Below are 17,416 nucleotides of genomic sequence, written 5' to 3' on the forward strand. Positions count from 1 at the left end.
GATATTTCACAAAATTTGGCATAATAGCCTTCATTTGAACTTGACTTAAAGTCGAAACATTATTAATGCACAGCCCATATTTTAACACATCCTCAATTGGTAACATAACATGAATAGAGCATTTGTGATTCTTGTTGAACATATATCGTTCAACCCAATCTTACTCGGAATAGCCAATTTCATAATGAATCACTCGGAACTTACATAATTTACATGAATATCGTGGGATTCAATTCTAAGAGAAGAGTTTAGACAACATACCTCACTTGAGCTTCCTTACACTCTAAATGTTTCGGAATTTATAGCAACTTCAATCTATTGTAAAAATATAACAAATTGAACCAAAATTAGGAAGATGATCATGGTTCTAGCTCACTTGAGCATTTTATCAAACACTAGGTGTGCATAAGGTTTCAATGTCCTTTTTATGAAGGATTTCATCATCCCACAACCCAATCTTTGCCATTTTTAGCTCAATAATCTTCCTACACCCTTTGATAACACATGCATGTCAAATAAACAACTCTCATGCCCAGAAATTTATCTTGCTAGTTACCCATTTTCAGAAAATTTCGAAATTAGGGTTTAGGGTGTAGAATTTTACCTCTAGGATGAAGACCTAGTGAGCTTCCCTTCTTAATCTTCCAAAACTTGAGCAAGAATTGAAGAAAAATTATTGAAGAACACCTTCTCACTCTAGGGCACTCTCTCTCATCTAGAATATCAGATTATGTCTCAAAAATGGCCCAAAGAGTGTATTTAACGAAATAGAGTCGGGTTTTAAAAACCCAAAAATGGAGATCCGGAACAAGGTGTGCGATCGCATAACCGATATGTGGACCGCATATCGGTCGCATAATTGGTTACAAAATAGCCAAAAGAACTGCATGTGTATACGTTCAATATGCGGTCCACATAACTATTATGCGGTCGCATAATGCACCGCGTAATAGTTATGCGGTCGCATAGTCGACCCCATAGTTGCTTCCAACTGGCCCAATTAACTGCCTCACTCTGCGGCCATTATGCGGTCCGCATAGTGGTTCTGCGATCGCATAATGGACCGTAGAAATGCACTTTTCTGCTAAAAATTTTCCTTTACTTTCCGATACATTGTTCTACAATCCTCTAATACGTAAGCCTATTCTGGCACCATGAAACATTATTTCCTTTGCAAACTTTACTGGGCTTTACACTTAAGTACTTCAAAATTTTCCGGGGTGTTACAGTTATAGTGTAGTTGACTAGTGTGGGTCAACTACAAAGTGAGACACTAGAGGGTGCAAGTGCAGAGGTACTTTCCAAGTGAACACCGAATGGAGGTGAGGTGCAGAGGCACGCTTGGAAGATACTTGGGGAGAAGTGCATGGGGTATGACTCCTTTTGAGACAGGACTTCGAGGGAGTCCAACCCACAGGACCAAGGGAGCCACGAAGTACATACCTGAGGGGGTAGACTCCGGGATGTCGTAGACCATGATGTGTCATCGGGGACGATGACAGAATGAGTGTGGGAGGATGTCACAACCCGCACTTTGGGGTTGTGACTTCGGCCAAGAACTGGTGAGAAAAGGCTCTTCTGATTGTCTGACGTAGATCTGTCTACTCGGGCAACTTGGGCTTTTTAATTTTAAGCATATATAAGGGGGGTATAGGTGATGAAAGCTCCGACCTGCCTCCCCCATACGTGCTTCCACCAAGCCATATTAAACGAGCTACCTTGGGGGAAACCTCAAGCGCCTGCCTGGATGACTCAAAGGAGTGTCCTAGGTATCCTTTGGGAACTCTATGGATGGCGCAATGCCTTCGGGATAGCGTTGGGCATCAAGTAAGCGTTAGAGGCTTGATGTGTGGGACGGCCAGTCCCGCGGGCTGCTGAAATGTTAGAAGGAGACCTCTGTGCCGATTGGATACTTGACGCACCTATCTTAGGGGCATCATGTGTCGACTTGTGAGCATGGCTTGGGTTCAACCATGCGAGCAAGGGTCCGTTGGCCTAAATGTGCAGTTGTGGGGTGACACTGCACTATTCGGGATGGAAACATGTCGCGAGGTCTATGTATGGGCATGTCACGAAATACGCGCATGACAATGACCAAGGACTAAGGTTGCCTTACTCGGGCGAGGCACGAGATGGTTGCGGATGCACTAGGCAAGTGCTAAGCTTGAGGATTGTGTTGTGCATGCGAGAGCGATGCTCAGTCTTGGGCGAGGGACAAGCCATGTCCTAAGCCAACCCCCAGGGCGTGCATAGATTATGATCCTAATGTGAGAAGCGCCATGACATGTCTAGGGCCAAGTGCCTTGACATCTTACGGGCAGCACAAGTTGGGGAGAGCTTCATGGGCGAGTCCTACCAACAGGCATAGGATCGTTCTTGAAAACCTGGGAAAGGACGAAGGCTGGCCTGCAGCGAGGGGAACTGCAGGCGCCACACGGGCGAAACGGTGCCACTGGCGAGCGTAAGGGAGTCGGCCCGTGACACTGGATCTGATATACAACAACTGCTTGTCTATGAGCCTGCGTGGTAGGGGTCTGTGCTCCCCCACCCGCCTGAGATGTGGCTGGGTCTACCGAAAATAAACCGGACTGAGTCATATTATCCATGAACCGCAGCATACGACCCATGACATCCTGAAATCCCGGTGCAGATGTGAAATCCACCGTAGCTGGCTCTGCCACAGGCACCTCACCAATGGGATTCTCTGTTGGACCCACTGGCGGCATAACTGGAACAGTCCTAGGACGTCCTCGCCCCTACCATGGGCTAGAGCCCTCCCTCGGCCTCAGCCTCAGCCTCTAGCAACTGGGGGAGTAGCTCTTCCCTGGTCTGGAATCTCATTAGAGCGCGTTCTCACCATCTGTGAGAGAATAAGAGAAAGATATTTAGTACTACATTAATTGCACGATGGAATATAAAGAAAGGTAGTTTCCTAACACTCTATAGCCTTTCGAAGATAAGTACAGACATCTCTGTACCGATCCGCAAGACTCTATTAGGTCTGCTCATAACTTGTGAGACCTACGTGAACCTAGTGCTCTGATACCATGTTGTCATGACCCAATTTCAGCTATAGGTCATGATGGCACCCAACACTATAGCTAGGCAAGCCAACAAATAAATTAAACATATATCAATTATTTTCAAAATAATTTCCTAAGTAATTTTATTATTTTTTTCTAGCAATATTGAAGAAATTAGAAAAAGATATTGATCAACTTAATTCCAAGAAAATAATACAATTCCAAATTCTACCATTGTGTGTGCCAAGACCTGCTGTCACACGTGTATGAGCATCTACTGATTATACAAAATCCCAAATATTGTCTGAAATAAAAATAGACAAAATGAAAATACAAGGAGAGGCACTGGTATCCACAGAACGGCCCAGCAAGGCAGCTCACCACTACGCCTCTGGATAACGTGGATGTACGATGATAGGTCCTCCACTATTACTTGCCTCAGATCCTGCACAAAAAGTGCAGCAAGTGTAGCATGAGTACGTAAACAATGCGTACCCAGTAAGTATCAAGCCTAATATCGAAGTGGTAGAGGTGAGATGATCAGATGACCGACTTTGACACTCACTAAGTGTCAATAATAATAAATAAAATAAAAATAGCAATATCTAGATCAACATGATTTATAGAATTTACAATGATTTTCTTTAACCAGCAGAAATAATTAAATTCCTTCAAATGCAACAATTCTCAATATATTAATTAGCCTCATTTATAAGGATAACAATAATTCCTTAACAAGTAGAGATAATTAATTCTTTAAATTCCAAAGATTTCCAATTTATCAATTATCTTCACAAGCTGCAATAAACTATCAAAGTATTGTGTAATTATTATTATTAGGCACGATTTCTGCCGAGGTCGTACGGCCCGATCCAGAGTATCGTGTACACTTCCGAGGGACGTACGGCGTGAGCCATAGATGCATCTATCCCGCCGAGGCGTTCGGTCCACTCCACAAGAAAGGAGGACATTTTCTTATGTACCTCCGGAAGGAGAGTATATTTATTATAAGATATTCGGGAGGATGAACAATTTCTTTTAACAATTAATTAATTTAAACAGAAAATTAAGCATGTGAGATTTTCATCTTTTAATATTTTTATCTAACAATTCACAATATATATATATATCAAATAATTTTAATTAAGTAAAGAATACAACTTGCACAAGTAATTCTTGCTTTTGAGTCCTAAACTATCCGGACTTTAGTATTAATAGTAGCTACGCACGGACTCTCGTCACCTCGTACGTACGTAGCCTCCACAATTAGCAACAATTATTACTTTAATTACCTATGGGGTAATTTTTCCCTCACAAGATTAGACAAGAGACTTACCTTGTCTCAAAGTCCACTTTCCGATTACCACGTCGCGTTAATTTCTCAATTCGATGCAGAAAAATCTGAACTATCCAAATATTATACAAAATAATTAATACATGTTCAATAATTCGAATTTAGGCAATTAAATAAATTACTCTAACCAAAACAGTAAAATTCTTAAAATTCACCCCGGGCCCATTTGCCCGGATTCTGGAAATTTTCGGATGAAAACATTACCCATAATCTCAATAACTCAGATATATAATTTCTACCCAATTTCATAATCATTTTCGTGGTTAAAATCCCGTTTTTATAAAAATCTAGGTTTTTCATCTAAACCTTTGATTTTTAAGATTTACTAGTTATAATCTACCCAAAACCTATGTATTTAATTCAAAGTGTAAAGATTTAACTTACCTTAAAGTTGTTAGTCGAACTCCCCTCTCATAAAGCTCCAAAATCGCCTAACAATGGAAGAAATGGGGTTAAAAATGGTGAAACCTCATTTTTAAGACATTCTGCTCAGCACTGATGACCCCTTCTTCGCGAACGCGATCAAGGTTTCGCGTTCACAAAGGCAAAATTCCATAGCCTAAAATTTACCCTTCGCGAACGCGAAGACCTACGCTGACTGAGCATCGCGAACGCGACATCTCTTTCGTGAACGCGAAGAGTAAAGCTCACTGGCCCTCCCTAGCCCCATTTTCCCTACGCGAACGCGAGGTGGGGTTTGCGAACGTGAAGGCCTAGGCTCATAAGGCTTCACGAATGCGTGAGCCTGTTCGCGAACGCGAAGGGCAATCTGCCACTGCCTCAAATCCTTCTTCGTGAATGCGAATTCCCTCTCGCGAACGCGAAGAAGGAAACCGGAACTGGAAAAATCTGGTTTCTAAATTTAGCTCCGGGCGGTCCGAAACACACCCGAGCCCCTCGGGACCCCATCAAAAGGCACCAACAAGTCTGTAATCATAACATGGACTTACTCAAACTCTCGAAACGCGTAAAACAACAACAAATCCAAGAATCACACCCCAAAACCAAATTGGATCAAACTTTGAACTTTAAGTTTTCTAAATTCTCCGAATGCGCCTAATCATACTTAGACTACTCAGAATGACACCAAATTTTGCGTGCAAGTCTTAAATCACTATACGGAACTATTCCCAAACTCAGAATTCCAAACGGACTTCAATTACTCAAAAACCTAATCCAAACCAAATTTAAAGAACTTTGAACCTTCAAATAGTCAATTTTTACTAATAAGAGCCAAAACACTCACGGGTTATCAAAATCCCGATTCGAACATACGCCCAAATCCGAAATCATCATACGAACCTATTGGAACCGTCAAATCCTGATTCCGGGGTCATTTTCTCAAAATGTTGACCGAAGTCAAACTTGAACTTTTAAGGCTAACTTAAGGAACCAAGTGTTCCGATTTCAACCCAAACACTTCCAAATCCCGAATCAACTATCCCTGCAAGTCATAAATCATTAAAAGCACATACAAGAAGTTTTATTTTAGGGAACGGGGTTCTAAAATTTAAAATGGCATGTTGGGTCCTTACAAAATAGCATGACAGGTACATGACGTTGTTGTTACATATTCGGCTTCACAGGTTGAGAGAGTAACAATAGACTATTTCTTTGAACTCCAAGAAATAACAGAATCACCCAAGAAAAATACAAAACCAGTTGTTCTTTTTCTATCATAAATATCTCCCCTATAATCACTATCACAATATCTCATAAGGTTGAAATCATTAGAAGAAGAATAAAATAACCCAAATTCAGTCATACCTTTTAGGTAACGAAGAATTCGTCTAGCGACCTTCAAGTGAGTGGAGCTAGGAGCTTCCATGAAGTGACTTACTACTCCAACTGCATAGAGTATATTTGTCCTGGTACAAGTCAAGTACCTCAAACTTCCCACATGACTTTTAAATAATGTGGGATCCACTTTTTCTCCTTCATCAAACTTGGAAAATTCTGTCCCACTCTCCATCGGTGTGTTCATGGGGTTGCAATCGAGCATGTTGAACTTCTTCAATATCTCTTTTGTATAGCTTTCTTGAGAGATAAAAATTCCATCCTCCATCTGCTTCACTTCTAGGCCCAGGTAGTATGACATGAGTCCTACGTCTGTCATCTCGAACTCAGGGACATATCTTTCTTAAAATCTTAAAACAAACTTGGGTTATTACTCGTGAAAATAAGATCATTAACATAAAGACAAACAAGCAATATATCTCTATTAGTATGAATTTTAAGATAAAGAGCATATTCATGGAGACAACGAGTAAACCCATTGTCTTGAAAATACTTGTCGATGCAACTATTCCATGCTCGTGGGACTTGCTTCAATCCATATAAAGCTTTGTTCAACTTTAGCACTTTATCTTCATGGTTTTTTACCACGAAACCCAATGGTTGTTCAACATAGACTTCTTCTTCAAGATAGACATTCAAGAAGGCTGACTTGATATCAAGTTGATGGATTTTCCACTTCATTTGCGCCGCCAAAGAGATCAGCAAATGAATAGTCTCCATGCGGGTAACAGGTGCATAGACTTCTTCATAGAAATGTTGTGCCTTTGCTTGTAGCCTTTAGCCACAAGTCGTGCCTTGTATCTCTCCACATCTCCATCAACATTCTTATTTGTCTTGTATACCCATTTTACTCCAATCGCTCGATGACCCTTGGGAAGAGTTGTTAACTCCCAAGTGTTGTTCTTCTCTATTGACTCAATCTCCTCCTCCATGGCTTGTCTCCACCTTTTGTCTGTAATAGCTTCATCAAAGTTCATTGGTTCACTGTCAGCAAAGAGACAATATAAAAAAACAAAATTAGTAACTTTTTATGTGTCCTCATAGAGCTCTTGAAGACTACTTATCCTTTGCGGCTGTTCATTTGAACTTTCTTGAGAAGAGAGAGATGCAACATTGGTTGGAGAAGGAGGTGGAGTTGTATCCTACACAGGTTCCACGGTCTCTGTTTCTTCTTAATCACCAAAATATGGAAGAAAATCTTATGAAGTTTCTTACCGAGCTTCCTAATTCCATGCCAATTCTTCATCAAATTCAACATCACGACTTACGACCACCTTGCCGCTGGTTGGGTTGTATAACTTGTATCCTTTTGAACTCGTATCATAGCCAACAAACACATGCTTGCCACTTCGATCGTCAAGCTTCGCTCTCCCTTGTTGTGGCACATGAGCATAGGCTATGCTCCCAAAGATTCTCAAGTGCTTAACACTTGGCTTTCTTCCACTCCATGCTTCTTGAGGGGTTTGATCTCTAACATTTCTTGTTGGAGACCTGTTGTTCAAATAAACTGCACAAGAAGCAGCTTCGACCCAAAATTCCTTGGGTATACTTTTAGCTTTCAACATACATCTAGCCATATTAAGAATCGTTTGATTCTTTCTCTCTCCAACTCCATTTTGTTGGGGTGAATAAGGTACCGTTAGAGGGCGGAAAATTCCATGAGACTGACAGAAGTCATTAAATTCTTTTAAAGTGAATTCGCCTGCTCTATCGGACCTTAAAGCTTTTATTTCATAGCAACTTTCTTTCTCCACAGCAAAAGCTTTAGATTTTTTGTTCAACAAATAAATCCAAGTTTTTTTACTAAAGTCATCAATGAAGAGAAGAAAGTATTTACTTTTACCAAAGGAAGGTGGATTGATTGGTCCACACACATCAGTGTGAACAAGCTGGAGCGGTTTGGTTGATCTTGACATGGCCTCCTTTGGAAAACTCCTCCTTGCATGTTTTAAAAGAAGACAAGCTTCACACAATTGATTGGGATGGTTGATTGATGGTATCCCATTCACCATGTTCTTTTCTCCCATTGATTTGAGCGCTTCAAAATTCAAGTGCCCAAATCGCATGTTTCCAACACCATGATTCACCTTGCATATTAGCCTTCAAACACTTTGCAACAATGGTCTTAAGATTCAGAGAACATAATTTATTCTTTGCCATATGCACTTTAGCAATTAGAATTCCACTTGAATCTCTAAGCCAAAGATGCATATTTTTCATGTGGATGTCATATTTATTTTCAAGAAGTTGGCCCAAACTCAAAATATTACTTTAATTTTGGGACATAATAAACATCTTGAATTAACTTGTGGTCACCATTTTTACAGGAGATTAGAATCGTACCTATCTTCGATTTGAATCTTTGAGGTATCTCCAAAGGACACATTACCTCTCACCGTTTTATTGATATCCACAAACTTCTCTTTGCATACACACATATGATTGTTTGCTCCATTGTCCAAATACCACGAGCTACAATCATCCTTGTCTTCTTCCTTGAGTGCCATCAACAACGTTGACTTATATTATTCTTTCTTATCGTCAACAAGGTTAGCTTTTTATTCAATATTGCTACGACATTCCCAAGAGTAATGGCCAAATTTATGATAATTATAACACTCAATTTTTGATTTTTCATACCTTTGTCCATTATTTTCTTGGTAGTAGCCACGTCCTCTTCCTCCTCTATGTCCACGACCATGACCTCTGAATGTTTGGTGGATTTTAATTCATTGTTGAAGTTGTTACCGTTACTTATTCCTCTTCCATGACCGCCACGGCCCCGTACTCGTCCGTTTCCTCGATAGCTCGTTTCACCTCCATACTCCTTAAAGGATGCCTGAGTTTTAAGAAGTTGCTCCAATGGCACTTCTTGTCTCCTTTTGATCTTTTCTTCGTGGGCCTGTAAAGAACCTTCCAATTGCTCTACCATCATAGAGTCTAAATCTTTAGACTCCTCAATAGCACACACCACAAAATCAAATTTAGGTGTTAAAGTGCGAAGGATCTTTTCTACCACATGGGCATCTTCTATGTCCTCCCTGTATCTTCTTAGTTGATTTATAACAGCCTTCACTCTTGAACAATAATCTGAAATGCATTCGAATTCTTTCATTTTTATAACTTTAAAATCAACCCTTAGAGTTTGAAGTTTTACCTTCCTCACCTTGTCAACTCCTTGAAGAGAATTTTGTAAAATCTCCCAAGCTTCCTTTGAGGTAGTAGCATCTGCCACCTTCTCAAACATGGCATCATCCAAATATTGGTGGATGAGCATGAGGGCTTGTTGTTCCTTCTTCCTTATCTTTGCCAAGACATCTTTTTCATTTTGAGACAGAGCTTCCTCATTATTGGGTTTTGCATACCCTCTATCTACGATTTCCCACACATCCTGGGAGCCAAGAATGGCTTTCATACGTAGAAACCATTTCTCATAATTATTTTTTGTGAGACAGGGGTACTGAAAGACAGCGGACCATTATTCGCCATGGCTATAATACCACGTTGTTGGGAAAAATAATATCCCGCCCAGGAATAAGATCCACGATAATAACAATAACGCAAGAGAGTAACAACGACACCAAATCTTTTATCGGGGTAAAATACAATACCCGAGCGAAGCAATATTACAACTTAGTAGTGTTAAGAGACTACTACAATTTTGAAAGAAATAACACTCTTTATTTAAAACACCTCACTATAATATTACTCACACTCACTATTTATCTCATAGACTACAATCTGTGGATTACTCTTTCTAACTTCTATTGCTTCTCTATGTTTTGGTGTGTTTGAGATGAAACTGAATGGCTCTATTTATAAGGGAAGGATTCGTCCAATTCAGCCAATCAAATTTGACTTTTGCAATTGCAAAATGCAAATTGCTCACAGGCGCTCACAATTGCTTGACATTCCATTCCTTGTCCACCTACAATGCTTGACCTTTAATTTCAACTTGCATTCCTTTTTCTTTTCCTTTTCAAAATCATTTTCTCTTTCTTTTCTTTATTTCTTTTTTATTTAAATAGGCCCCACAGTCTGTAGGGTTAACACTGATATTATGGTCAAACCATTGTTAAAATGTTGTAGCCCAACTTGTAGTCATCAATATGGAGACACTGCGCACCCTTCTAATCAAAGGTGTAGCTATACTTGCAAAGTCCTCAACAAGGAGTCTATAACTGATCAATCTTAAAGAAATGGTGTCACGACCCAAAATCCCACCTTAGACATCATGATGACACCTAGTCTCTAAGACTAGGTAAGCTGGTTACTTACAACAGTTAAGCCAGTTAAACAAAGAAATTTTAAAACAGAGATTAATATAAATACCGATATGAAGGTGATACAAGCCTATGCAGCAATAATCACAACAATACTCCCACTACTAGGTAGCACAGAGTCACGAACTCTAGATAGATACATAGGAATATCTCAAAAACTAAATACAATATTGTTCGGATAAAGAATTAACAATATAATCAAAAGGAAAAGGACTCCAAGGGACTACAGCGACCAAGCAGCTCTACCTTAAATCCTCGCGATCAAGAAGCTAACTCGGCATGAGTCTGTTATTTCCAATACCTAGTTCCGCACAAACATCTGTAGAAGTGTAGTATGAGTACACCACGGTCAGTACCCGATAAGTATCATGACTAACCTCGGTGGAGTAGTGACGAGGTACAAGTCAAGACACCTACTAGTCATAATAACATGCGCAGTATATAAGAATAAAGCTAATAATGGAAGCAAGAATCAGTAAATGGCAATAAGGAATAAGCATGTGATAAAAACAGTAAAGTAATCAGAACAATGTTAAAGTACTAGTGAAACCTAATAAGGTAAACAAGTGACAACCTAATAATTAAGTCGTTCTAGCACATGTTTCACAACAAAATTACTCTGAGATACCTCATTTGAAAATCACAAGACACGAGTCCCAAATCACAAATCATGTACTCATTGCACCTCGTGCCTACATTATTAATCACACCACACTAACAACCCACGTGCCAATATCTCAATCCGCCCGACATAGTCACAGGCTCACTATCACAATCCACCTGGCGTGGTCACAGGATCAATATCACAATGGAAGCAGATAATATAAGAATACATGTGCATGATCAATGAATGTCAAGTTTCATACTCCTGAACTGGTGTAAACGGCATGCTACGTTGTATGCTTGTACGGGTGTACTATTACAGTCTAAGTCAACAAGTAATATCGAAGACATCGAGTAGCTGATTGGAAACAACACAACAAGTCACGTAAGGTGCATGACATAAACAAGGAGAATCACACCATCACATGAATATCATCAACATTATCCCCCCCCCCCAACCGTCACATATTATCCCTGGCATAGCCACCCTTGTCTCTCCGCATTGAATACATCATAATAGCCACCCTTATCGCTCCACCCATATAATACATCGCAATAGCCACCCGTATCACTCTGCATAATAGCCACCCTTATCGCCCCGCCTAGACCATAAACACAATAGTCACCTGTATCACTCTGCATGATCAACAACAGTGAGATGCCACCCTTATGCTACGCATTGTAACAATCAACCCACGCAAAAATCCACATGTGCTAACATCACAACAACATGACATATCAATTCGTACCATAAGTGACCATAGGCCACAACATTTCCAAAACAACAATTCAGATGTCACCACAACACATAGCCCACGACTCAACCACGATTTGAACAAGAATCTCAATAACAACATAATGAAATGGAAAATAACTCAACAATGAATGATACTCCATAAACAACACTTCAACCTAAATAGGTAAATCACTCTCAATAACTCTAACTTTAATTACTTGCTTATGAATGAACTTACTAATGAAAGGCATGACATACACTAACAACTTCGATTGAATGCATATAAGAGTAACTCAACAATGATGGATAGAACATGTACTAACAACTTCGGTTAAAGCATAATAAACTTGACAATGAAAGATATAGCATGTAATAGTAACTTCAATTAAGACATATAACAGCAAGCTCGACAATGGAAGCTAGAACATGAAATAACATCTAAAATCTAAGCATATAAGAATGAGTTCAACAACGAAAGATGTAACAAGTAATAACAACTTCTAATTAAATGCATAATGTAACCTAAGAGTCTAAACCGGTGAATTTTGCCACATATAAGCCTGATACACACACCTCATGTACACATCTTCTACATAATTCGAATAATACAATCAACCCAAATCCTAAGGGGTAATTCCCTCACACAAGGTTAGGTAAGATGCTTACCTCAAAGAAGCTAAATCAATACACTAAAAATCCTTTCCCGCGTGAAAATACCTCCAGACGGCTCGAATCTTGCCAAAATAACTTAATATCATAAATAAAAGCCACAATAAATAATTTCGGATAATAAAGTTTTGATCTTTAAAGAAAACCAAAAAGTCAACCTTGGCCCCGCACCTTGAAATCCGACAAAACTCACAAAATCCGAATACCCATTCCAATACGAGTCCAACCATACTAAAATCATCCAATTTCAACCTCAAATCGGCCATCATTTTATATTTTAGAATGTTTTTACAAAAATCCCTAATTTTTCCAATTTAAATCGCTAATTAAGTGATAAAAAATAAAGATGGAATCATGAAATATAACCAAATCTGGGTCAAGAATACTTACACCAATCCAACAACAACAACAACAACAAAAAACCCAGTATATTCCCACAAGTGGAATACTTACCCCAATCCAAAACGTGAAAATCCCCTCAAAAATCGCCCAAATTCGAGCTCTCTAACTCAAAAAGTGATAAAATAACATAACCCTCGAAATAAAGTACTTTTATATTCTGCCCAGGTATTATACATCGCAATCGCAGAAATTCTCACGCGATAGCGAAGAACAAAACTCATCAACTGCCAAAATGTTACACGAACGCGAAAGCCCAGACGCGAACGTGATGACTTTCCTCGCTGTGCCTACACGAACGTGGCATTGATCTCGCGAATGCGAAGGTTAAAATATCTGGTGCCCAATCGGTCTCTCCCACAACACGAACGTGAATCTCTTTTAGTGACCGTGAAGATCTGACTTCCCAGGATCTGCGAACGCTGCCACATGTTCGCGAACGCGAAGAACAAAATGTGTCTGCCTCCAAATTACCTTACGCGAACGCGAGGAGATGTTCGCGATCGCGATGAACAACATCAGACACCAGCAAAACAGAAGTTCAAGATAAGAGAAAATGGCCCATAGCCCATCCGAAACACACCCGAGGTCAGGGACCCCATCCAAACATACTAACCAATCAAAAAACACAATACGAACTCACTCGAAGCCTCAAATCACATCAAACAACACCAAAACCATGAATCGCACATCGATTCAAGGCTAATGAACTACTGAACTTCCAACTTCTATAACTAATGTCGCATCCTATCAAACAAATTCAGAATGAGCTCAAATTTTGCATGCATGTCCCAAATGACACAATAGAAAAATTCCAACTCCCAGAACCACAATTCGAGTCCGATAACAATAAAGTCAACTCCCGATCAAACCTTTCAACCTTCCAAACCATCAACTATCCAACTTTCGCCAAAAAGTACCAAATCAACCTACAAACCTCCAGTTCCAAATTCGGGCAAACTCCTAAGTTTAAAATCACCATACGAAGCTATTGGAATCATCAAAATACCATTCCGGAGTCGTCTACATAAAAGTCAAACTCCGATCAACTCTCACCACTAAAGCTTCTAAAGCAAGAATCATTCTTCTAAACCAATCCCGAATCGCCCGAAAACCGAAACCGACCATGCACGCAAGTTATAATATACAATACGAAGATACTTGAGACCTTAAACTACTGAACGGAACGCTAACTCTTAAATGATCGGTCGAGTCGTTACATTATCTCCATCTTAAACAAACGTTTGTCCTCGGACGTGCCAATAGTCGTTCCAAAGTTTTCAAGTCACTAAATGGACTCACCATACACATACTCACGGGTGATACCATGTCACCCCAATCCACACAAGCCCGACAACTCCATCTCAACTGAAGCTTATTCCTTCCACCCATACCGATAAGCTTTAGAACTAAATTTCAACATCCGATCATCCCCCAAAGACCCGATTACCACACATACACCCTGTATCAACCTCAATCAGATGCAACACACCATAAGTATGCTCACAATGTATAACTACAAGACGCAACACATCACACATATGCCCATAGCAACAACTCTGACCACAATAGCTACCCATAATCAACCCTAGCATCGATAATCAATCTCGTATCAACTAGAATCTTGTCCCAAACCTTCCCAACACTTATAATGATGCAAGAAAAATGAAAATCTCATAACCACTCACCCAATCAACAAGCCACATCAAACGCCACATAGGCATATATATCGCAAATCCAAACCCAACTAGCACAACTCGAATATGACTGGATATGGAAAGAGAAACACACGAGAGAATATCGAATAAGTCCAATAGGTACCCCATTGGTATCGTACTATGAATCCATTCCACAAGGGAGAAACAAAACATATGAACAAATCACAAGGATATCATCTTGATATAACTCCACCGCGACACGTAGCCCGTTCCAAACATATCAATCCACAAGGAAACACGAGGATCCCATCATCAACTCTGAATCACAAATAGTATACACACCATACAAACGGAAAACCTCTCACTCACTAAATTCCATGGAAGAAAAATCACAACACATAACAGACTTCCCATACCCGTAGGGCACCTAAATCACAAGTCGTAGCCAAACCATCTAGATATCACATCAAAGCTTACCTTATTAAGTAACAGAAAGTTCAGCCTAGTCTTATAACTCTCAATAGTGAACAAACCAAAATGATTGACACGAACTACCACTATAGAATCTCTCAACAGGGGTAAACACATAAGTAGAGTTCGAGAATCACGAAACACACCCATATATGAAGCAAGATAGAAGGACTCACTCCAATAAATATTATCGTATCAAAACAAGATTGTTGTTCCTTTATGACAAATCAAAATGTACCTATAATGACATCATCTGGTGCAGTGGCCTCGGCTCTACCAGGAAAAGCATATCAACAGGACGGGCCGGGCCTCCCCCTCTATGATGCCCTCTACCCACCTATCCTCTACCTCTAGATGGCTGTGCAGATGGAGTAGAAACTAGAATGGAGCACATAGATTGAGTTCCCTACTAAAATCCATCTCTCCCGAGTGTGGGAAATTCCATTATAATGTGTCTAGTATCGCCACACTCATAACAACCCCTCGGCAGGTGTGGCTGTTGGTACTTAATCTATGCTGGATGACTGGGATAACCGCTATAGGAACCCTGTGCAGGTGGTGCACTAAAAGATGGTTGTCCCATATGAGTACCCTGAGGTCCCTGACTAGCTAGAGCACCACGAGTAGTCTGAAGTGAGGACTGGACTGGCCGACTACTTGAGCCTCTGTTGTGATGGGTCATAGGTGAAGAGTAGAATCCATTGAATCCTCTAGAACATCGAGACATCTTGGACTCCTTTTCCCCCCTCTCATTACCCTAAATACTCTCTAACCTCCTGGCAATCTCCACAACCTGCTGAAATGGAGTATCAGTCTCCAACTCCCGAGCCATGCTAAATCTAAGACCACAATTGATCCCCTCGATAAATTTGGAGACTCGCTCTCTAACTGTAGGGACCAAGGTAGATCCATGTCGGGACAACTCGCTGAACCTAATGGCGTACTCTGACACTATCATAGTGCCCTCAGTGCAGCTGCTCGAACTATACGCGCCACGCATTCCTGAGGTCTGGGGAACAAACTCCCTCAAAAATATCTCTAAAAACTGAGTCCAAGTGAGTGGTGATGTATCAGCTGGCCTACCCTCCTCACAAGCCTACCACCACTGATACGTTGCTCCAGATAGCTAAAATGTAGTAAAAGCAACTCCGCTCACCTCCACTGTACCCATGGTACGGTGAATACAGTGACACTTCTCTAGAAACCCATGCACGTCCTCGATAGATGTGCCACTGAAAGTAGGTGGATCATAATTCTTGAACCTCTCAAGCCTCTTCTGCTTCTCCTCTGATGCCCCTGGTCGGACATCAGGCTGAACTGAAATAACAGGTTGTACCGGTATAACACCCGGAACCTGACCAATGTCAGCCCGCTGCTCTGGGGTATGGGTGGCGGGAGTCTAAGCTCCTCCTCCAATATGCGAAGTAGCTGGTTCAACTAGGATCAATCCCGCCTGAGCCAATGTACCAAACATTCTCAGGAACTGCATTAAAGTCTCATGAAGTCTGGGGGTAGCAACAGGCGCCTCCAGTGCGTGTCCCCCAACCGGAGCTACTAGGGGCTCCTTAGCTGCTGCTCTGACAGGTTCTCTAGCTGCGGCACGTGTCCCTCATCTGCCTCTACCTCGGCCCCGACCTCTCGCAGCTCTAGCAGGAGGCGTAGGTGTCTGCTCAACTGATCTGGTAGTGCATGTCCTCATCATCTGTAAGAGAATAGAAATACAAAGGCTCAAACTCCGAAAGCAATGAATCTGCATGATAAGAATGAAAGAAGTGGAATTTTCCTAATAGTTTCGTAGCCTCTTGAAGATAAGTACAGACATCTCCGTACCGATCTGCAAGACTCTACTAAACTTGCTCGTGACTCGTAAAACATATAAAACTAGAGCTCTGATACCAATTTTTTACAACCTAAAATCCCACCATAGACATCATGATGGAACCTCGTCTATAAGACTAGGTAAGCCAGTTACTTACAACAGTTAAGTAAGATAAACAATGATATTTTAAAATGAAGTTTAATATAAATACCGTTATGAAGGTGATACAATCTTACGTGGCAATAATCACAAAAATCCTCCCAAGACTAAGTAGTACAGAGTCACGAACTCTAGATGGATCCATAGGAATATCTCAAAAACTAAATGCAATACTATTCGGGTAACGAATTAACAGTACAATCAACAGGAAAAGAACTCCAAGGGACTGCGGCGACCAAACAGCTCTTCCTTGAATCCTCGCGATCAAGAAGCTAACTCTGCCTGAGTCTGTTATCTCCAATACCTGGATACCAACAAAAATGTATAAAAGTATAGTATGAGTACATTACGATCGGTACCCAATAAGTATCAAGACTAACCCCAGTATAGTAGTGATGAGGTAAAAGCCAAGACACCTACTAGTAATAATAACCTGCGCAGCATA

General features: G+C 40.6%; 2 protein-coding genes across 2 annotated transcripts; both read right to left on the minus strand.

Annotated features, from left to right (window-relative positions):
- Window positions 1–5,983: 5,983 nt before the first annotated feature.
- On the minus strand, window positions 5,984–6,493 carry LOC138909629 (uncharacterized mitochondrial protein AtMg00810-like). The gene has a single exon (XM_070200838.1). It carries the CDS (start codon window positions 6,491–6,493, stop codon window positions 5,984–5,986), a length of 510 nt encoding a protein of 169 aa, XP_070056939.1.
- A 379-nt stretch (window positions 6,494–6,872) lies between these two features.
- LOC138909638 (uncharacterized) lies at window positions 6,873–9,589 on the minus strand. The gene is made up of 3 exons (XM_070200848.1): window positions 9,104–9,589; window positions 8,518–8,669; window positions 6,873–7,158 (listed from the first exon to the last, which is right to left on the minus strand). The coding sequence occupies exons 1-3, from the start codon at window positions 9,587–9,589 to the stop codon at window positions 6,873–6,875; spliced, it is 924 nt and encodes a 307-aa protein (XP_070056949.1).
- Between the last annotated feature and the right edge of the window lie 7,827 nt (window positions 9,590–17,416).

This window comes from Nicotiana tomentosiformis, chromosome 1, assembly GCF_000390325.3.
Source record: "Nicotiana tomentosiformis chromosome 1, ASM39032v3, whole genome shotgun sequence".
Taxonomy (NCBI): domain Eukaryota; kingdom Viridiplantae; phylum Streptophyta; class Magnoliopsida; order Solanales; family Solanaceae; genus Nicotiana; species Nicotiana tomentosiformis.